At 41.4% G+C, this 24197-nt stretch overlaps 1 protein-coding gene and 2 pseudogenes across 1 annotated transcript in view; 1 reads left to right on the forward strand and 2 right to left on the reverse strand.

Annotated features, from left to right (window-relative positions):
- The window catches only part of TRHR (thyrotropin releasing hormone receptor), a 92346-nt gene extending 71874 nt beyond the window's left edge, over positions 1-20472 (forward strand). Inside the window, exon 3 of the mRNA XM_077493221.1 lies at positions 9154-20472. Within this exon, the coding sequence (XP_077349347.1) occupies positions 9154-9579 (426 nt within the window). The 3' untranslated portion in view covers positions 9580-20472. The remainder of the gene's footprint in view (positions 1-9153) is intronic.
- Positions 985-3044, reverse strand: LOC143997881 (V-type proton ATPase subunit G 1 pseudogene; annotated as a pseudogene).
- LOC143997554 (small ribosomal subunit protein eS21 pseudogene) lies at positions 3625-3858 on the reverse strand (annotated as a pseudogene).
- Positions 20473-24197: the final 3725 nt, after the last annotated feature.

A 24197-nucleotide genomic window follows, 5' to 3' on the forward strand; every position in this document is an offset into this window, starting at 1 on the left:
TCGTCAACTCCTTTCCACCCTTAATTCTCTATTTAACCCCCTGCTACCTCCACCTACTAACTTACCTACTGCCCAGGAGATTTCCAATCATTTCAAAAACAAGATTAATGCAATTTGTGGTGAGACCTTCAGTATCCAGCTTTCTTCTCCAGCCAGCATACCAGGTACCAACACCATTCTCAATGCTTTCTTCCTTTAACCCTCTTACCACTGAGGACATTGCCAGACTCCATTCTGAGGTCCACCTCACCACCTGTCCCCTGAACCCTGTCATCCCACAACTACTATGGTTCCCTTCCTGCTCTATCCTACACCCTCTAACCCACATCTTCATTCCTCCTTCTCCATTGCCACCTTTTCCTCCCCACTCTGACATGCACTGGTTATCCCCATATTCAAAAACTCCCCCCACTGGACACCTCCAGTCTGAACAACTTTTTTTTTTTAAACTGTATTTTTATTCATTTTTTTCTTTAACAACAAAAAGAAGCAATTTATATCACAAAGGATGGCAACTGTAATCAAAATAGTAGTGCATATAAATTGTCCAAGGTATCAAAATGTCACAATCAAATGATGACAAATGTAATCAAAATAGTAGTGCACGTATAAAATATCCAAGGTATCAAAATGTAAAAGATAACAGTTTCCTGCAGTCAGAAAGGGTGAGGTCTGTAGAGAGACTCAAAGGTTTATCAGATATCTATTTTAATATAAAGAGTTTGGGAGGGGAGACCCAAACTCCGAATGATCCCATGGTTCCCATATTTTATTAAATTGTGGGGTGGTATCGTTTACTGTAGTTGTGAGGTATTCCAGTCTTCTAATGTCGGCTATGAGTTGTAGGAATGTAGACCAAGGAGGGGGACTACACAGGGGCAGTGCTAGATTCAAGAAAATGGCTTATCATGGGCTAGGGCACAATAAATAACAGGATAGCATTAAAGGAGGCAGGAACAACCCATCTGCACACATGGGTCCTCTCTAGCCATTGAAGCGATAGTTGACGTGGATTTCGGGTTTTATTTCGCAAACAAGAGACAGCAGTTGCTTTAATACAAGTTTTTGATTCTGCGTGTAGTTTTCTTTGACTATGGACATCTTTGCAGATGTCTCCTTCTCCACCTCTTCAGAGCAGCTTCCATGGGAGCCCAAAGCAGCTGTCTCCTTGGCCTTGAAGTCTTTCTCCCGCTGCAGCCTGTATTGCTCAATCTCAGCCTGGGCCTCCTCCTTTGACTGTTTCAGATGCTTGTTCTTTCGTTTCCGGGCCTCAGCCACCCTCTTCTGCACCTGCAGTAGTTGCTGGATCCCCACAGTCTGGCTGACCACGATTCCCCCTGTACATTGTCCTCTCCGGAGACTTCAGCCGAAGATCGAGGTTGGATCAGATCTGTTTGAACAACTTAAAGTCCATCTCTCTGCTGTCGGATGCTGGGACTGTGACATCATAATGGGCGGGGACATCATCCGGCGATGTCCCTATATAAGTCGCTGCACGCCGTGCGTCCTGTCATTGTGACCGGAGACAGCGACGAGGCAACATCTCCAGAAGAGAAGAACAGAAGAAGAGAAGAACAGAAGACAGCCGCAGCGGCGACAGAAGACCGCACCCCCCTTCCCCAAGGCACCCCCCATGTTGAGGGCACGCGGCCTGGTATGGATCGGGGGGGCACTCGCTCATCCCCACCCCCTTTCCTGGCCGGCCAGGTTGCATGCTCGGATAAGGGTCTGGTATGGATCTGGGGGGGACCCCCACGTAATTTTTTCGGCGTAGGGGGGTTGCCCTTAAAATCCATACCAGACCTAAGGGCCTGGTATGCTCTCAGAGGGGGAACCCACGCTCATTCTCTGATTGGCCATGGCAAAAGTCGCCTGGCCTGGGGCGACTTAAAGTCGTGTTGTAAGTCGCCCCAAGTCGTGTTTAAGTCGTGTTCAAGTTGTCTCCAAAAGTCGTGTTGAAAGTCGTGTTGGCCCTGTGTGAACCGGCTCTAAAGCAGGGTTAGGTTATAAAAAAAATCCCAAGCTTTGAACATCTCATAGAGCACTGTTCAATCCATCATCTGAAAATGGAAAGAGTATGGCACAACTGCAAACCTACCAAGACATGGCCATCCACCTAAACTGATAGACTGGGCAAGGAGAGCATTATTCAGAGAAGCAGCCAAGAAGCCCATGGTAACTCTGGAGGAGCTGCAGAGATCCACAGCGCAGATGGGAGAATCTGTCCACAGGACAACTATTGGTGACAGCATCATGTTGTGGGGATGCTTTTCTTCAGCAGGGACAGGGAAGCTGGTCAGAGTTGATGGGAAGATGGAGGGAGCCAAATACAGGACAAGCTTCCTGAAAAAAAAACCTGTTAGAGTCTGCAAAAGACTTGAGACTGGGGCAGAGGTTCACCTTCCAGTAGGACAACAACCCTAAACATATAGCCAGAGCTACAATGGAATGGTTTCGATCAAAGCACATTTATGTTTTAGAATGGCCCAGTCAAAGTCCAGACTTAAATCCAATTGAGAATCTGTAGCAAGATTTGACGCTCTCTATCCAATCAGACAGAGCTTTAGCTTTTTTGCAAAGAAGAATGGGCCAAAATGTCACTATGTAGATGTGAAAACCTGGTAGAGACATCCCCAAAAAGACTTGCAGCTGTAATTTTAACGAAAGGTGGTTCCACAAGTATTGACTCAGGGGGGCTGAATACAAATGCATCCCACACTTTTCACATATTTACTTCTAAATAATTTTGAAAAACATTTATAATTTTTCTTCCACTTCACAATTATGTGCCACTTTGTGATGGTCTATCATATAAAATCTCAATAAAATACATTTATGTTTTTTGTTGCAACATGACAAAATGTGGAAAATTGCAAAGGGTGTGAATACTTTTTCAAGGCACTGTATAAATCCTGTATAATAATAATAATATATTAATAACAATACATTAATGTACCTAATCCATAGCTGATAATAACAATGTACATAATCCACAGTGCATAGCACATAGTAGGCACCTCCAGCTTATTGTATGTCAGCTCCATTTGCCAGTATACCTTGGATATTGGATCTCAAATAAAAAGTCCACTTTTTATTTGAACGTAAAAGTTCATCACCCCTTAATCAGGCTTATAGTCTATACATTACACATCAACACCATGCCTTGAGTATGTTTAAAGGGTCAGCATGTCAGAAAAGGATATTTTATTTATTGATGAAATGTGATATGCCGGATAACCTGCTGATCTTTTGGGTACCTCCGCGGTGAGTTGTTCCTTCTAGTTTTTCCTCATTTCACAATATCACTCCTGCTAGAGCATGGAGTGCCCAGGTTTTGTCATTCTTTCAGTCTCCTTGCTATCAAAGCCATTTCATGTAAACAGCTGGAGAGTTAAAGCACCAGTTTCTCATTGGAACATTACATTTTAATGAAAAACATAGGCTCTTAAATTCTCTAGCACCAAAAGTGAAATAACAATTTTGGGTAGCATGGCCTAAAAGAGTGGCTGCATATGTTTTATTTTTCAAGCTTTCCCATTTTATTTTTTTCTCAAGATTTTCTTTTTCCTTAGAAAAGGTTCATTTCAAAGGTTTCTTTGTTTAGAAGTTCTTTGAAACAAGAGATCAGCCATCAGATTTTGCCAGCCTGAGAATGGCATTGCCAGATTCACCCATCCTACAAATGCTGCCGCAGGTAGCGTAGATCTTGTACTGGCGATTTACTCTGCCTGTTGTCTTTTCAACCTTTGCAATATTGATCTGAATGGAAGCATGGTCATTGGCTCCAATGATTCGGTTGCTGACAGAACATTTACGGGGGATGTACAAGTCCACAAATTCACCGGCATCGTTCTGCATTTTGCAACTTGGTTACAGTCACGAAGACCTCACACTAACTATAATGGCCGACAAGAAAGAACAGCTTTTCCTTTTTATTTTTACCTAGTGTATCTGCCAGTAACACAAAAATAATGTCTGCTGCAGCGTACACACGATCGGACTATCCGGCAGACTTAGAAAGAAGTTTTGACTCAAAATTCGCCCGTCTGTGTGCTAGTCCGCCAGACTTTTGAAATGAACAGACTTGCCCACACGGAGAAAAGTCTGTTTATTTTGAACGTGGCTCCAGGTAGCCGGGACTAGCGAAGGAAGTCAATGTTGCCGCCTCAATTGGCAAGATTGACACCTCGCTAACCCCGTCACCTGGTATGGATTTAAAAGGGGAAGCCCTACGCCGAAAAATGGCATGGGGGACCCCCCAAAGTCCATAGCAGACCCTTATCCAAGCACGCAGCCTGGCTAGTCAGAAAAGGGGGTGGGGGCGAGTGAGGACCCCCCTCCTGAGCTGTACCAGGCCACGTGCCCTCAACATGGGGTGTGCTTTGGGGAACGGGGTCCTGCAGTCCCCTACCCTAGAGCACTTTGTCCCCATGTTGATGAGGACAAGGGCCTCTTCCCGACAACCCTGGCCGTTGGTTGTCGGGGTCTGCAGGCGGGGGGCTTATTGGAATCCGGAAGCCCCCTTTAATAAGGGGGCCCCCAGAAACCGGCCCCCCACCCTATGTGAATGAGTATGGAGTATGATGCACCCCTACCCATTCACCTGGTGAAAAATTGTGTAAATAAAAAAACAACACAAGTTTTTAAAATAATTTATTAGACAGCTCCGGTGGTCTTCTCTTCTTCCGTCTTGGGAGGTCTTCTTGCCGGACTCCTGCACTATCTTCTGCTAGCTCTTTTACTAGCTGAGGAGCCCGGCTTTCTTCTTCATCGTTGCCGCCTCCGCCGTCTGGGGGCCTTCTTCCGACTTCGGGGTCTTGTCCCACTCTTCTGGGATTAAGTCCACCAGATAGTCCGATCGTGTGTATGCGGCATTAGTGTGACAACGCTCATTCAACAAATTGTATCTACAGAGGAACAGATTATTACCCTAGGGAAGGTCTACAGAGACCTTCGACCTCTCCCTCATAAAACAGAGGGGACAGATTTCATAGTCCTCAGAAATATCTGAATAAAAAGGCATTTTCCCAGTTTTTGAACAGATATAGCAAAATTATTTCAATTATAAAATACATTCAAGAGACCAAAATGGACCAAATAATAGAAGTTCATTTTAGGCTTTACATAGCCTTGAATTTGGTTTTGGTGGGTTGATTTGGCCCTCCTGAACCTTATCCCAGATAGCAAGCAATTGTGCTGCAAGTTTGAAAATTACTTGCTACGCTATTGCTTGACTTGTCAGGCTTCACAAGTTTGTTGTACAATTGCAGCAAGTCTGCCTTTCATAACTCCAGATAAACTTTTTTTGCAAACATTCTGCAAGTCTGCTGCAAGTTCTGGTTCAATTATGTAGTGCGATAGTCATCCCACCACAGGGCTCACTGTGGCTGAAGTTTCATGCCGTAAACTTGCAAAGCTTTTGCTGTAGATGAACCAATGCAAATTTGCTCTTGCTAGAGACTTGCAGTGCAAATTTTACATTGGAAATTGGAAAAGTGTCAATTAGAACTTGTGTTTCAAGTGCTCTGCAAGTGTACAACTTGTCACTTGAAAATGTGCAGCAAGTTAACAGACTTACAATTTAACACTGCCACAAACTTGAGGCAAGTTATCCTTGCTGTCTGGGATATAACTGAGACTCTAGAGCCTCATACACACAATTGGACTTTAAACAAACTTTACCGTGGATTTCTGTACAAAGGGTGTTGGCCGTGAACTTGTTAAGCATACACGCGATCTGAATTTTTCAGCCAACTTTCACCAAATCACATGGTTTTTCTGCTCTTTACTGCCACCTTTGGTCAACTTCTGTATTGTTGTCTGATCTTTTGAATTGGTTCTGAGCATGCGTGTTTGTAAAATCCGATGGTTTTCTGTACACACGATCAGACTTTGCTCCATCTGACTTATGTTGTTGAAAAGTTTGTCTGTTCGAACCGCTAACATTTGTCAGATGAAAACCGAAAAAGTTTGTCCGATGGAGTGTTCACACGGTTGGATGTTGCCTTAAAACAGCTAATTTGCATGTTTGTTGTCAAAAAGGTCAGATCGTGTGTACAGGCCTTTAAGGTGTGTTCGAACCGCCAACATTTGTCCGATGAAAAACGAAAAAGTTTGTCCAATGGAGCGTACACACGGTCGGATGTTGCCTTAAAACAGCTAATTTGCATGTTTGTTGTCAAAAAGTCAGATCGTGTGTACATGCCTTTAAGGTGAGATTCCTCATAACTTTTAAGTGAACGCAAAGTCTGGCAGTATTGCTCTTACCTTACCACTTCTCTACAAAAAAGAAAAAATAGAAGGCGCACACACCTAGTACATTACCAATGATAATTTATTACATGATAAAATCCATAAAAAGTGGGTACTCACAAACGGCAACTCTGAATTGAGCCACATGTGCAGGACCATAACACGGGGTAAAGCTGACAAGTTTCAGGGGCACAGTCCCTTCCTCAGAGCTAGGCTAATGCTAATCAGGAACACCACCATAGACAAGCGCTTTTAAATGAAATGGAAAATGTAAAAAAAAATTAAAAGGCCCCACCCCTGGAAGAGGTGGGGAAGAAAATATATAATAAATTATAAAAATAATAATAAAATAAACAAATAAAATTTAAAAAAAAATGAATTGCATATAATGTTCCATATAAATCAATCAGAAAATCACAAACAAAAAAGTCACATCTAATCAAGAGTATTAATATTATGAATGAAAAATATATTGGGAGAGACATAGGAGATAATTGATATCTCACCCCTCATATGTGCAACTGACAGCAGCGAAAATGGCCCCTGAAGGCATCCATGTGTCACACAGGGAGATAAAAGGGCAACGCATACAACCCAGAAGTGCCAGAAATTAATGAACCTTTTACCAGACGCCACCGGAGACCCTCCCAATGTGGTGCGCTAGTCACAAGTGCCATAACAATGTCCAGGCAGCGGACCGAGACATCAACCCGGTACATAGAATGTAGTGCAATGCCAGGGAGATGGCATCCTCCTGAGTGGTGCCGGAAGCGGCAAATAAGTCACGCCCGCAGCAGAAACGGCACAGTGGTGTCCCCATAGGGATGAAATCAAAAATAAAGCTGAAACTGCATATGTTAAGAAGATATCATTCAAAAATATATATAACATTTTTTCTAAAATATGTACCGTATATATATATATATATATATATATATATATATATATATATATGGAGAGAAATGTAGATAAACAAAGAAAAATGTTTCTAAAGGTATACTAAATGCCTAATAATGCATACAACAATGATAATATTAAAAATAAAAATAGACATCAAAGAAAAAAATGAAATAATTAACATTGATTAAAAAGCAACATACTTGAATGAAAAAGGACATTGTTGATATTAACTGTAGATGGGGAAAAAAAAGCCATGGATGATAACAAAAACAAATCCTAATTGATAGGAATATAAAATTTGTACCATAGAACAAAGAGAAAAATAGGGGGTAGACTCCTATTCTGAGGTCCCCACACACGGGAAAGAAGAAAAGAAAGAAAGTTCAAGAAAGACGGGGGCACATTAGAGTCTGAACATCTAAACCTACCCTTTGGTGACAGAGCTCCCAACCGATGTATCCAAAATGTTTCTCTCCTACAGAGTCTCCGAAACCACTGCCAAGTGTCTGCATCTTCACCCATAACCTCCAAACCAACCAACCTCAGACCAGATGGGTTTTGGTCGTGTTTATCCAAAAAATTTAAAGGTAATGAATGCTTGTCAAAGCCTTTGAGGATATTCCTTTTGTGCTCCCCAAACCGTATATGTAGGGTCGTATTGTATGGTCCACATAGAGAAGGCCACAAGGGCACAGGTTGATGTCTTGGCCCATTGCCTGGGCATTGTTATGGCACCTGTGATTATCGCGCCACAGTGGGAGGGTCTCCGATGGCATCTAGTAAAAGGTTCATTCATTTTTGCCACTTCCGGGTTGGATGTGTTGCCCTTTCATCTCCCTGCGTGACAGATGGATGCCTTCAGGGGCCACTTTCCGCTGCTGTCACATATGAGGGGTGAGATATCAATTATCGCCTATGTCTCTCCCAATACATTTTTCATTCCTAATATTAACATTCATGATTAGATGTGACTTTTTATTTGTGCTTTTCTGATTGATTTATATGAAAAATGATATGCAATTCATTTATTTCATGTATTTATTTTATATATTTTTTATTATTTTTAACATTTATTCTTTGTATATTTTTTTCCCCGCCTCTTCTGAGGGGTGGGGTCTTTTTAAATTTTAAATTTCATTTAAAAGCACTTGCCTATGGTGGTCCTGATTAGTCTCTTAGCTCTGAGGAAGGGGGTGTGTCTCCGAAAATCATCAACTGTATCCCGTGTTATGGTCCTGCACATGTCCATACACTGTGTGAGTATTCTTTTGTGGGTACCCACTTTTTATGGATTTTATCATTTCATAAATTGTTATTGGTAATGCACTAGGTGTGTGCACCTTTAATTTTGTCTTTTTTGTAGTTTCCATCGGATCACCCCATCTGAGGAAGGCAGCATCCACCCCGTCTTAGGATACTGATGTCCCTGTTGACCTTCACTTTGGAAGTGACTGTTTTTTATTTTTTCTTACCACTAGTCTACTCTGCGACCTAAGGAAAACTTAGTTTGCAGCTTACTCTCTGTTGAAGCAGGGTGTGTATAGATCTTTGAGTATTGGCTGCTGGGAGTAAGTGCTGCCGTGGGATGGAGCTCATCCCAGCTCCTGCTATGGCTTATACAGAAAGAAAGGATCCCTATAGCTACACATCCATGCAGTCCCTAGACTTCAGCCAAGCCATGCCCCCAATGCATTTCACTCCACTCCTCGGAGCTTAGTCATGGGGAACCACTTACCACTAGGCCACTCTCTTGCAGTTGGAATCCATAATCAATTGATTATTCTTCATTATGGGCATTGTACTCAGGTAACATGACCTCACTTTTAACCATGTAGTGGCTGTAGCATTTGGAAATCCAGGTGGAACATCTTACCATGTGTGCCTTTCTTGACTCGTGCCAGACTGAAATATTAGTATGGTTTAGACTCACCTGTATCTAGCATGCTTTATTTAATTATGTTCTTGACAGTCCTTTTTTTCCCCCTTGTTTTATATATACAGGTTACAAAAATGTTGGCTGTCGTTGTGGTTCTGTTCGCCTTCCTCTGGATGCCATACAGGACCCTGGTGGTTGTGAACTCCTTCCTGTCCAACCCCTACCTTGAAAACTGGTTTGTATTGTTCTGCAGAATCTGCATTTACCTAAACAGTGCCATCAACCCAGTCATCTACAATCTCATGTCACAGAAATTCCGAGCCGCCTTCAGGAAACTTTGCAAGTGCAACAAAAAGCGTTCAGAGAAGCCAGCAAATTATGGAGTGGCACTTAATTACAGCGTTATCAAGGAGTCGAGCAATGGAGGAAGCCCTGATCATTTCAGCACTGAATTGGATGACATCACAGTGACTGATACTTACCTGTCGGGTACAAAGATGTCCTTTGATGACACCTGCCTACCCGCTGATGTCACATATAGCAGGTCATAGCCAGTAGCCAGCAAATCATAGCCAGATATTGATTAATACAAGGGAAATTATAATCTTGTCATGTTATTTCACTGGACAGAAAGATTTTGCTTGTTCGTTAGAAGATTACAAATGAATAATTTCACAGTATCTTGGGAGGAACGTAAAAAAAGGTAGACGGTCTACCAAACCTTCAGATGTATCTCAAGTGAAACCTCCTTTTTTTTAGTTTTGAATCAAAGAAGGGCTAGATCCCCTATCGGGTATTTATTGATCTCTGTTCTGTTTCTTCATCAGTGAGACCTCCCTGCCCCAAAAAATACAATAGGAAGTGAGAGTAAATCTCTCCATAGTGAATGTTTTGATAGATGTCACCAGAACAGGTGTCCCTATTCGAAGATCTGTATTCCTTCCACTCCTGTTTTGGTGACAAATGTAACATTTTGGATTATACTTCAATTTCTCCAGGTGACAATGGTCTTCATGACAAATAGTGAGGTTATATCTCCTGAATGGGTACACAACATGAATTGGAACTCAACAGAACTTCTAAAGCCCCATACACACGATCGGAAATTCAGCCAGCAAAAGACCGATGAGAGCTTTAGCTCGGAAAATGCGATTGTGTGTATGCTCCATCGGACTTTTGCTGCCCGAATTTCGAGCATGTTCTCAATTTTTCGGTCGGAGAAAGTTCCTATCCGAAAATGCAATTCCGACGGGCAAAAACTCACGCTTGCTCAGATTCAACTACGAGACGGAAGCTATTGGCTACTGGCTATTAAACTTACTTTTTCTAGTCCCATCGTATGTGTTGTACGTCACCTCATTCTTGACGGTCAGAGTAACTTCACTTATGTTGAGAAATAAATATTCCCCGTTGGGTGATTGATGTATATTGCAGTGGTTTTAACAAACTTTGTTGCAGACTCCTCCCCTTTGTTATTCTTAAGGAATAGCTGAATTTACCCGAATCCTTTAGGCTAGGTTCACATCTGTGCAGTTTTTAGTGCTTTTGCAGATCTGCAATAAAGCACCACAATCCATTTAACATTATTTCCTATGGGTCCTGTTCACATCTATGCAGTTTCCTGCAGTGTGTTTTTGGAATAGTCGCAGAGACTTTTTTTTTTTTTTTTTTACATGCAGCACAGTGCATTTCTGACTCCATAGACTTCAATGGAACCACATCAAAATTGCATGTACATTCATTGTGGTAGGGCCTTGTGTTTAATCACCAGTCTCCTCCTACAAAAAAATGCAGCAGCATGAAAACGCATCAAAAACATAAAAAAACATCAACCGCACACACATGGATGTGAACCAAGCCTGCCTTATAGTTTTCCTGTAAAAAAATGGAAGTGCTTGAACCTCAAAAAGACATTTAAAGACCAACAAAACTCTAAATACATTCCAGGGCCATCAAAACAAAATATGTGCACTGTGCAGTCTTAGCCCTTGTACACACGGTCGGACATTCCGACGGAAAATGTCCGATCGGAGCGTGTTATTGGATAATCCGACTGTGTGTGGGCTCCATCGGACTGTTTCCGTCTGAATATCCGACCGACAAAGTTTTAGAGCTGGGCTATAAAATTTTCCGACAACATGATCCGATCGGACTTTGTCCTATCGTTTGTAGAGAATTCCGATCGGACAAAGTGCCACGCATGCTCAGATCAAATTCCTAGACCAAAGCTATTGGCTACTAGCCTGAACATAGTCCCGTCGTAATGAAATAACGTCACCACGTTCTGAACGATCGGATTTTCCGACAACTTTGTCCGACCGTGTGTATGCAACACCAGTTTCGGACAAAATCCGACGGATTTTGTTGTCGGAATGTCCGACCGTGTGTACAAGGGCTTACTATTGATTTTGCTAAGAAAGCAACCACATCTTGAGGATAAAAGCCTGTCCCCTGCCAGAATGCTATGGAGAAGGACCTTTGCAAAGTGTTCCCTTTTCAGAAGTTGAGCACACTCCACATGGAAGGGGGCATGTGCAACATCGGCAAAGATTCTGTTGCTTCCACACAGAGATCAAGAGTTCTTCTCTACAGCATGCTGGCAGTGCCCAGGCTTTTCTACCAAGGCTGTGGCTGTTTTCTGAAAAGAAAAACAAAGACAGCTTTGTTCACCTTTTGTTTTTCTCCATCTGGAACATATTCAGCTGATTGAAATGAAATTGGGCTTTAATGAACGCATAAGTAGACTTTTCCTTTTTTTTCAGTTTTAAAGCAAATATTTCTCTATGGCATTATTAATTCACAATTTTAGTTATTGTCTTGATTTTTTTTCAATTGCAAAATCTGCAGGATGGCAACATTTTAGGTTGCTCTGGCTTCTGACAATATTACCTAAACAATAGTGAGTTCAGTGGAGGCTTTGATGGCAAGATATAACAGTTTTCATCAGTAGAGGAGCATGGCAAAAAGCTACAATGGGCTTTTTGTCATGTATAACAATAACAACATAACAATTATAATAACAATTATATAATAACAATTATATAATAACAATTATAACAATAACCCAAAGAGCATTGTGCAGAAACCCTCAGCAACCACCAATAATATGACAATCATCTTTTGCACATTATCATAGCAATGCCTTATGGAGTAGGCTTGAGCCCAGGTTCACATTGCTGCGGGTTAGAATTCGTGTGAGGTCAGCTGAACTCACACGATTGCAACCCGGCAATGCAGTCCGACTTCATGAGCGATTTAAAGGCAGCTGTGTGGGTTCCTGACACAGATGTCTATACAAATCACCCCCCTGAAGTCATCAAAAGTAGTACAGGAACTACTTTTGGGAATCGGTGCGGCGCCGCACCAATTCGGGCGGTACCATTGCCGGCAACAGCCGCCAATTTGTCATGTCAAATCGCATGCCAAATCGGACCAATGTGAACCTAGGCTAAAAGTGTTTTTTTTTTTTAAGAACACTGTGTTCGCCACTGAAACAAACTGATTTAAAACAGTACAAAAGATGTGTATGCTACATACACACATATACTTGGAGTTTACTGAGTATCTAAATAGATGTATGAATTTTTATTTATGCATAAGTGTGATAAGTGCTATGAAATATACTGGCTTGTTTTTATAGTTCTGTGGTTATTATTACCTATTGGTCATGTCATTTTTATTTTTGTCAGAGTATTTCTGGGGGGAAAAAAAATATGCTTTTATCATCAGCTGTGATTACTTTGTAATGATACTATTTGCTTTTTGGTGCAATTTATTTGTGAATAGAACATTTTGCCAGTGAAAATAATTGTATTTAGTAAATCAACAGCAGGTTGTTTGATGTTTCTTTTTATGTCTAAGCAATGTTACCTCATTTACCTGCCTTTAAATGCTTCAAAATATTTTTATGATAAATGTTGTTCTATTTTCTGCTTTTGTAAATACCTGGAAAATAAGTTTCAAGCCAGAATTACAAATACGGGACATGGTATCACTAAAAGCTCAAAGAGGTCCCATTTGGATAGGAGGTTAAAGTGCATTCAAACCCAACAAAAATTGAATATATTGCAGCTTACCTGTCCTTTGATGTGTTGGCTGCATTGGCTCTTTTTTCGTGTTTTTCTTGCTTTTCACCCAGTAATCCTTTCAGTAACATACACTCACCAGCCACTTTATTAGGTACACCTTGCTGGTACCGGGTTGGACCCCCTTTTGTCTTCAGAACTGCCTTTATTCCTTGTGGCATAGATTTAACAAGGTGATGGAGACATTCCTTAGAGATTTTGGTCCATAGTGACATGATAACATCACACAGTTGCTGCAGATTTGTCAGCTGCACATCCATGATGAGTATCTCCTGTTCCACAACATTCCCAATGCTGCTCTATTAGATTGAGATCTGGTGAGTGTGGAGGACATTGGAGTACAGTGACCTCATTGTCATGTTCAAGAAACCAGTGGTGAGATGATTGGAGCTTTGTGGCATGGTGCATTATCCTGCTGGAAGGAGCCATCAGAAGATGGGTACACTGTAGTCATAAAGGGATGGACGTGGTCAGCAACAATACTCAGGTAGGCATGGCATTGAAAGGTTGCTCAATTGGTACTAAGGGGCCCAAAGTGTGTCGGAAAAATAAAAACCCCACACCATTACACCACCACCAGCAGCCTGAACCATTGATACAAGTCGGGATGGATCCATGCTTTCATGTTGTTTATGCCAAATTCTGAACCTACCATCTGAATGTTGCAGCTGAAATCGAGACCCGGCAATGTTTTTCCAATCTTCTATTGTCCAATTTTGTTGAGCCTGTGTGAATTGTTAATGAGTGATTATTTGAGTTACTGTTGCCTTTCTATACCTTCAAACCAGTTTGCCTATTCTCCTTTGACATCAAAAAGGCATTTTAATCAACACAACTGCCACTCACTGGATATTTTCTCTTTTTTGAACCATTCTCTGTAAACCCTAGCGATAGTGGTGCGTGGAAATCCCAATAGATCAGCGTTTTTTTAAATACTCAGACCAACCCGTCTGGCACCAGCAACCATGCCATGTTGAGTCACTTAAATCCCCTTTCTTTCCTATTCTGATGCTCAGTTTGAACTTTGGCAAATCATCTTCACCACATTTAGATGCCTAAATGCATTGTGTTGCTGCCATGTGATTGGCTAATTAGCAATTTGTGGTACCAACTGAGCAGGTATACCTAATAAAGTGGCCGATGAGTGCATTTCCTATACTAGGGTGACAACACCCATTCCTCCACTGTATCTATGGAGGAGCAGCATAGTCTGCTCTCGAGATTTGGACTACAAATATATCCTCCTCACTTCCTTTTTATTACATGGGGAATGGTGAGATGTTATTTTGCAGAAGATAGCTTGCAAAGGAGATAACATTGTTTGAGTGAGATTTAAATTCAGTGCACAGGAAGTGACAAGGACACAAGATCAACAGATATTTTCTGTACTTGCTGAAAGTGTATTTAGCCTGAAAACAGAAAAGAAACCAAACGCAGTCACCACTTCAAGAACACATAAGCTGCAATTTATTACATTTTTGTTTTTGGGTTTAGATATAATGTACTACCACCATGGCTTAGAGGATAAATAAGAGTTAATCCCTCTCTCTCATTTCAATATCCCAAGCAACAAATGCCAGGAGTACTACCTATATTGTAATCATACATCGAGGTCACGAGGTGGGGGGGGTCCTCAGTAAAGTATAACTAAAGTCATGGCAATGGGGTGGATTTACCAATACTGGAGAGTGAAAAATCTGGTGCAGCTCTGCATAGAAGCCAATCAGCTTCCAGGCTTTTTTGTCAAAGCTTGATTGAACAAGCTGAAGTTAGAAGCTGATTGGCTACCAAGCACATCTGCACCAGATTTTACACTCTCCAGTTTTAGCAAATCAACCCCAATGTTTTTAGTTTTGGATAGTGGAGCAGAAGTAGAACACCTGTCAGGTTTTATTGCTGTCTGTGTCGTGTCCCAGTTTGAAGATTTACCTCCCTGACTCACCTGTTATCACCAACAGGGAAAGTAAAAGAAAATCCCAAATTTTGATTTGTCCCTAGAAATGGAATAAAGTGGAAATCTTCCAATGGGGACACTAGTTCTGGTGACCCTGATGACAACCAGGGATTCCTTCAATACGGAGGGATTTCCTCTCACTTCCAGTTTTGACTATGGGGCAGGAAGTAAAAGGAAATCTCCTTAATGGGACACAGACGGAAAAAAATTAATAAATAAAAAACTGCCAGGGGTTATAACTCTCCCCTTTTCTATCCAAAATTAAACATATTTTTCCTTTTAGTTCTACTTTAAGTATAAGTCTATAAGTACATTACGGTATATTTAAAGTGTTTGTAAGTAATCACCTTGTAAAACAACCCATTCAGTTTAAAACTATTTTTGTATAGATATAAAAAAAAACATTATAAATACCTTTTTTCCCCATAAGTGAATGGCCGTGCAGGGGGTGGGGGTGTCAGGACAAGTCTAATTATTGGAAGAGAGTACACTGAGTTCCCAGCACAGATAGAGAACTGACCACGGTGTTTTCTCCTGCTTAGTGTGGTCGGTTTTTAATAGGAAGGCCGAGGGATTGGCAGGAACACCTGGGATTTCACATAAAGGAAGCAATACAAAGAGGATAGGACACTTTCTCATACAACTACATGGCACAACAGGCACATATCAAGAATATGAAATGCTGGGGTAACAAACACTTCAACTTCCTCTGGCAGCAGCCATTTTAACACATAGTTATGGACCCCCTTTTTTTTCTTTTTCTTCAAAAATTCAGAGGGGCCTAGAATAGAACATGTTTCAAATCTGTCCGACGGAATCAATTTCTATCGGGAAAACTGTTCATCTGTGTGCTGGTCTGACGGACCAAATATGATGTAAGGGCAGCTATTGGCTACTGGCTATTGAACTTCCTTTTCTAGTCCTGTCGTACGTCACCATGTTCAAAACAAACAGACTTTGGTGTGACAAGGCAAGTACATTCGTTTGGAACTCCGTCGGGAAGACTGTCGGACCTTTTCTGCCGGAAAGTCCGGTCGTGTGTACACGGCATTAGAGTGACTTGTCATCCTTAGCTCATGCAACACTAACAACTTTGTAGCAGCTACAAATCTCACCCCTTATTTTCTCTGGACATTTGTAGTGGGTTACAAAGTTGCTGAAGCATTTGGCTACAATAGGAAAATACTGTCTGGCTTTGAAATAAAAGCATAAAGGAGCCAGCACTTCTGGAGATGAAGGCTTGACAATCTTTATTCCAGTAAGACCATGTAAAACAATGGTGAAGGCTACTGCGTTTTGCCAAGAGCCTTGTTCACAACACAACACACAGTATAAAACTAGACATATACAGTATATACATATGCAATTTACTGTTTGCCGACTGGCTCGCGTCAATATACATCAGCTGAAGGTCACATACAGGCAGACTAAAGCACCTGTACGTTGCCCTTTAAGAAGCAGTTTGCCTCCGTGAGTGTGATCGTGGATCCCAATGTCCATGGGGATACCCACGATCTTCTCACGGAGAGGAAGAGTGGGGAAATGCTAATGTAAACAAGCATTTCCCCGTTCTGCCTAATGACACTGACACTGATCACAACTCCCTGTAATCGGGAGCGGTGATCAGTGTCGTGTCACACACAGCCCCCCCCCATTAGAATCACCCCCTAGGACACACTTAACCCCTACAGCGCCACCTAGTGATTAACTGCTTCACTTTTTAATTTTCATTTTTAATTGCCCTGATTGCTGTATAAATGTGAATGGTCCCAAAATCATATCAAAAGTGTCCGATCTGACCACCATAATGTCGCAGTCATTAATAGTAAAAAAAATAAAAATAATTATTATTAATAAAAAATGCCATATAACTATCCCCTATTTTGTAGACGCTATAACTTTTGCGCAAACCAATCAATAAACGCTTATTGCGGTTTGTTTTACCAAAATCATCAATCGAGATAACATGGGAAACATGAGTAGTTTTATACTGTGTGTTGTGCTGTGAACAAGGCTCCTGCCGAAATGCATTAGTCTTCACCGTTTGTCACAGATTGTCAAAACTTCATCTCCAGAAGTACCAGGTCCTTTATGCTTTGATTTCATTACTTCTGTTTAGGATGCTGAAAGAAAATCCTAAACCAGAGCACATGGACTAGGTGTGCCGTTCATTATCCTACTAACAGCTACACTCTTCAGAGCGGTGTTTTTCTTGTGCTGCACATAGTGTCTGGCTTTTTTGAATTTTTGGATCCAGAATTGTTAGAGCTGTTCCAAAAACAATTGAGAACTGCCTGTGATGTGTTTTTTTTTATTATTTGCACTAACATCTATATTTTGGATGTTAGAAGTTGGAAGCTTTTGGAGTGTACCCCCTTCTTTACCCACTTAAGGACTGAGCCTCTTTTTGAGATTTGTTGTTTACAAGTTAAAAACTTTTTTTTTTTTGCAAAATGACTTACTTAGAAAGTAATTAAAAAAATTACTTAGAACCCCCAAACACCCTAGAGAATAAAATGGCGGCCATTGCAATACTTTTTGTCACACAGTATTTGCGAAGCGGTCTTTATACTTTTTTGAATTAAAAAATAAGACAACGGTAAAGTTAGCCCATTTTTTTATATTGTGAAAGATAATATTATGCTGAGTAAATTGATACCCAACATGTCACGCTTCAAAATTGCGCCAGCTCGTGGAATGACGACAAACCCTTAAAAATCTCCATAGGCAACGTTTAAAATTTTTTACAGGTTGGATGTTTTGAGTTACAGAGGAGGTCTAGGGCTAAAATTATTGGTCACGCTCTACCAATTGCAGCGATACCTCACATGTGTGGTTTGAACACCGTTTTCATATGTGGGCGCTACTCCTGTATGCGTTCGCCTCTGCATGCTAGTTCGTAGGGACGGGCCATGTTTAAAAGACCTCAGATCTCATATTTAGACTAAAATGCAATTAAAAATAAATTTAAAAAATTTTAATAAAAAAAAAAAGAAGCTGTGGGCAGAAGGGACATTTTGATGTCCCTTCCGACCTGCATTGTTATGGTGATGGGTAGGGGGCCATCTTCCCCTCACCCATCTCCTTGCCCCGCAAGGGTGAAGATCCAATCACCTCTGCCGCTGCCGATGGCTCTGGTAAGTGGCGGAGGACACCAGAGCACAGCGGGAGGGGGGTGGCCCCCCTCTCCCCGCCAATAAAAGTGATCTTGCGGCGAATCCTCTGCAGAGAGCACTTTTATCGTAAACCGGACCGCTCACTGAAGAAGAGGATAACAGGGTTATGGCAGCTAGCTGCTGCCATAACAACAATATTCCTCTTCAAACAGCCACCCTATAACGACGGTGGGTGGTCCGGAAGAGGTTAAGGTCAAAGCAGTACTTAATTACTCATGTTGAGTAGTGATGGGACCTTGAAGAAGGGGGTACAGCCTGAAAGCTTGTCTTGAAAATCTGGAAGTTAGTGCAAAAAAAAAAAAAAAATCATGGACGGTACTCAATTATTTTTGTTGCAAGTGCACTAATATGGCTCAAATCGCCTCAAGCACATTAGAGCTGTCCCATACAAATGTTCTCCCCACTAATGTGCCGTGTCCACTAAGCTATTAAGGTAGGGTCCTGCCATGAGCCTCCATCAGAATAGGAGAAGCATAACTCATTTAGGGGGCCTGGGCATCAATCTGTCAGAATGGGACATTGCCATCATGAATTTACCTCACCCACCATGCTGGGTCAGAGCTACTGCTAGGACAGAGGAAGGTTTTCAGGTAGCAAATAAAATAAATCTCAGGCTGGCAATTAAGTAAGTATTTTCATTAAAAAAAATTTACTGACACTTTACCTTACCAAGAGGGATTAAATATTTGCGGTCTGTAACCCTGTCTCTAAAGCGCAATAAGTTTACTGGAAATGTAGAGAAAACGGAGATGAAGATGCATGTGAATTAGCAATTAGTGCTTCATTTTCAAAATGCTTAAAGCGACCCTGATGCAGTATGTGCTAAAACCACTTCATGTGAAGCACCCCTGAGTGTGTTGGATGCCTGGTCCTCTGCTGAGCACTGTGGATGCTTCCAAGGGCCCCTATATAAATGTAAAAAAAAAACAATAGTGACTTGGGGCTGGCAGGTGGAACCCCAGCACTTGACCTGGAATCTGATATTTATTGAAGTTTTTCAGAAGAAGAGCACCACAGCTCATAAAGAGAGTGTAGACTGTATCTTTAAATTGTAGCCTTTCCTTCCAATATTTAATTCTGTGGCAGGGTCTCTTTAAGTGTAAAACAGAAACTTGCTATTTGCCAAATTTTGGTAACGTAGCAGTAATGCTGCATACACACGGCTGGAATTTCTAATGGAAGCAGTTCGATGGGAGCTTTTCATCAGATTTTCCGACCATGTGTATGCCCATCGGTCTTTTTCTGTTGGCATTTCTGATGGACTTTAGATTGAGAGCCTGCTCTTAAATTTTTCCAGATGGAAAACCTTTCTATCGGATTTTCGATCATGTATATGCAATTCCGACACGCAAAATTCCAACGCATGCTCGTAAACAATTTGACACATGCTCGGAAGCATTAAACTTCCCTTTTTATAGTGCCGTTGAATGTGTTGTACGTTGCAGTGTTATTGACTGTCGGAATTTGGTGTGACCGTATGTAGGCAAGACAGTATGAGCGAAATTCCGTCAGAATTCCAACTGGAAAACCATCAGAGCTTTTTCCGACGAGAATTTTCCGATCGCGTGTACGCAGCATTAGGGGCTTGAGATATTATGTTGTATGGTTCCTCATTAGTTTTTCTAATCTCACCTCTAGAACTGCCCCCAACAATTACAATGATGGGTGGCACAAACAATGATAGGGAAACCAAGGAACTGAGTAAATACCAATATAAAAGTAATAAAACACATTAAGGTTGAATTCCTAGCCTCTTCCACTGTAATGTCAATGAAGAGAACCATGCTGTAAATTAAAATGTAATTGCATACTGAATACATTACCTGCTGCTCCTGTTTATTCTATAATAAATGGCTCATTTAATGCTTTAATGATGCAAAGAACATAAACCTACAGTATATGAAGTAAACTATAGCAGCCAATCAGATGTCACGTTTTATGAGTTTAGAGCAGCTTGAACAAACAAAGATTCATTCTGAATGGTATCTGCACCTCCTTTGTACTGTATGTATGTATGATCTTGTCACATCAAAAAATATACATGTCTGGGTGGAGAAACTGTTCAAAGGTGATAATCTGTGATGTTCCATATAAATTGTTCCTCTATATTGTAACATACAGAGTTGTGACTTGATGCGATTCTACAATCTACAGAGCCGATGCTTATACTTCTCTTTCATGAGGCCTGGAATTTTTATGTTTGTGCTGTGTAATAAAATATAGAAACACCATTGTTTTGGGTTGTATTTAATTCTGTAAAAATGTATACTGTATGAGAACCAATATAATAATTGATTCTTCTCTAGGAGAAACTATATGGGGTTGAGTTAATAAAGGCAAATAGGCTGTTCACTTTGTAGGGGGAGTTGCACTTTGCAAGGGAATTTCCCTCAGAGCTTAGTTAAAGAGACGGTCCAGACCCCTCCACACACACACAAAATTTAAAGCCAGCAGCTACAAATACTGTAGCTGCTGACTTTTAATATATGGACACTTACCTGTCCAAGGAGACTGCGATGTCGGTACCCCGGCTGATCTTCGGATCGGCGGCAGCCGCCGCCATTCCTGGTAAGGGAACTAGGCAGTGAAGTCTTTCAGCTTCACAGCAGGTACCCTACTACACATGTGCGAAGCGTGCTGCACTTTCTAACTGGTCCAGCGGCGGAGGAAGGAGGAGAGGCCGAACTTCCAGGATACGGGGCCAAGGCACAAGAGTGGGGAATGGTAGCTGTCAAAAACAATACCAATTTTGAGTGGAACTGCACCCTATTCACAAGTGTAGCGCTACCCGACCCATGAGGGCCACTTGTTGAATCAGTACCCAACTGATTACCCCAAACTTGCAAGTCCTCCAACACCTCTGACACACTGGGTTCAGACATTTTTAGCAGTAACCAAGAAAATTAGAAGCACACACACAAATCAGGTAAAACAGTTGAACTTTGTTTACTGAAGCAATGAAGACATTAAAGTTAAATGACATAAGCTTGTTTCTTATAACAGTACCTCTTGAAAAGTACTGCTGAGGACAAAGACAATAATAGCAGCAAAAAATAACGGACGGCAGAATATAAAGAGCAATTAGATATATAGTCAAAACCCTGATTAGACAAATTAAACCTACGGGAACAGGCAGAAGGAGGGCAGAGGAATGACCTTTAGCTATGTCAGACCACTCCCTCCTGTACCTCAACTCATGGGTCCAGATAAAATATAATATTGTATGCAATCCAACCCAAACAGCTCAACTTGTAAAAATTTTACCTGTTCCTTTAAGAGGTAGATACCAGATAAAACACCGCCTTTCTGGCACTACAACTATCATTCCCTTGTAAGTGAGGTTAGGTGTAGTCCCTTTGAAGAAGTGAAATCCTTGAATCTTCAGCTAGCACTTGAGGTGATTTATGTCTGAGGATGTCCTGAACAGCAGAGTAAAGAAACTTAGGCTGATATATCCAAGCAGGCAGGGGATGTCTGTGATATTCTGACACAAGATGAACACTGTAGCTGCTTGACCATGTGTACAGTAAGTGTGGTACAGAGTTCTGCAGGTGTGCATGCAGTGTCTCTATCAGGAGAGGATGGGCAGGTGCCCACTCATCGATCCCTGTGACTGGTGGTGTTGAAGACAAGGTGTGAAGGCTTTACAGAGACTCCCTCAGGGTCCTGGCTCAGGGGATGGTGCTCGACCCTGTGTTGCGCCGTGGCCCAGCTGGATCTGGTTTGGATGGAACAGGCTGCTGCCGAGCAACCAGATTAAGCTGGCAATGAATGCCCCCTGAATGCACATGCTATGACCCTCTCTCTCTCTTGCACAGACTGCAACACAGCCACAGCACTGCCGATACAGAGTCCTTGCTTGCAGATCCAGACCGGGGTCGCAAGAGAGAGATCCTGCCCGCTCACAAGCCTTTTATCTCCTCTCCCAGCATCCTATTCTTCTCACCCAGTTGGCTGGTATTTGCAGTTCAAAACAGTTCAGCTGAAAGCAAATCTTGACTCCCTGGACTATACATCCCAAGATGCTTTGCTTTAGTCTTGGAGCTCAGTCACTCTATATCCAGGAAGTGAAAAAGCAGAGTCCAGGATGAACACTATGAAAAAATAGCTTCACAGCAGGGATGCTACACAGTGTCTTCTGAATGCAGGTAATGATAGCCATGCTACACGAGGGGTGCCTCTTGCAGTCCTATGTTTGTGGTCAGATTATTGTCCTGGTAACTGCCCAATCTGTAATTATAGCCTGATTAATGCATTGATGCACTGATTGTGTATGTAGCCTAATAAAGGCAGACTATGTGTTCCCAGTTTTCATCTGTATCACTGATTGTAAGTAAAGTGCCTTTCTGAAGTGGCAGAAGTTGGAGAGCTCTGATTGTTAAATGTAATTAAGGAAAACACGTCTGTTTTCTTCAGGGAATTTACTAAAGAACCACAGATGCTAGCTGTGACTGGTTTCATATTTTTCTGGTTCTGAAAAGCTCTCAGTAGTCCTTAAGTGTCCATTCACATGTCACCAAGTGATCTCTCCATTGACAATAAACAGAGCTAAATGACTAGATGTACTGGATAATCAAATAATCCGGAGTCGTGACCTAGGAACTATGCTACTTTTAGAGCTTCCAAGATACATCACTTACATCCTTGACTTTTACGTAAAAAAATCTATTACATTACCGGTTTGGTGTATCCTCCGTACACTATGTATTGCATGTTATAGGCAGCTAGGGAAATGGTGGTGTGTTCATGAAAGACCCATGTGACATTGGAAATGTTCACTGACCGCTGTTTACCTTGCAGGATTTCCAACATCACCTTGGAATTTATAGTCCTTTTAAATTTATTTTTCTAGAAACAAAGTACTGCCCTACCACAATTAATAAATAAAGTTATTAAAATAAAGCCATCCATGTGTGAAAAATTATTTTCAAATGAAGAAAGTCCCACGTTTTCATTTGAGCAGATGGAAATGTGATAAATCAAAGCCGGCACCTCTTGAAACAGACCACCACCGAAAAGGAGAGATGTGCGCTTACCTTATGGCAAGGACCTACTTATAAATGAAAGGTAAAACAGGCCATTTTACACATGATTCTCCAAACCCTCCGTGTTCCTAATCGACATCAGGTAGACAATGGATTATTCTGTATAATCAAATATATGCATATAGGGAAAGACACGCTATATAGTGTGAAACTTTTTAAAACCACTTTATTGTGATTTAAAATAACACTTAAATTACTTCGCCACTTCCTGTCCCGTCTGTGGTTATACGGGGAAGATGCCTGCATCTGCAGACATCACCCCCAGTATCGTTTTTTCAGAGCCAGAATTGGCTTTGATCAGCTGGTCGTATTAGAAACCCAGAGGCGATGACATGACATCACTTCCAGTTTATTCGGAAACCATTGGCGCCATTTCTTAAAAATCTAAAGCATTCAGAAACACTGATCTTGGTGTTTATGAATGCTTTTAATTACAGAGGAGGGATTTAGGGTCTTATAGACACAAGATCTCTCCATAAAGATGACCTGTCACGTGCCTATTGCCGTCACAAGGATGTTTACCTTCTTTGTGACAGCAATAAAAGTGATAAAATATCTAAAAAAACAACTAAAGTGCTCCTGTCCTCCCATGCTTGCGCACGAAGGCAAATGCATGCTTAGGTCCAGTACGCACGCAAACAGCTATCATCCAACACACATAAGGTATCACTGCGAACGACAGATCATGGGCAGTAATTCTAGCACTAGACCTCCTCTGTAAATCTAAAGTAAAAACCTGTGAAGGCTTTTAAAGCATTGCTATGGATTGTAAAATGTACGTTGTTTGTCACCATTGCTCAGGGGTGCGCAATTTTAAAGCATGACATGCTTGGTATCTATTTACTCAGCGTAACTTTATCTTTTATTTATTTTTATTTTTTTAAATGGGTTATGTATTGTGTTTTTTTT

This window comes from Lithobates pipiens, unplaced genomic scaffold (genome assembly GCF_037356315.1).
Source record: "Lithobates pipiens isolate NorthernLeopardFrog02 unplaced genomic scaffold, aLitPip1_a1.2 Scaffold_19, whole genome shotgun sequence".
NCBI classification, from domain to species: Eukaryota; Metazoa; Chordata; class Amphibia; order Anura; family Ranidae; genus Lithobates; species Lithobates pipiens.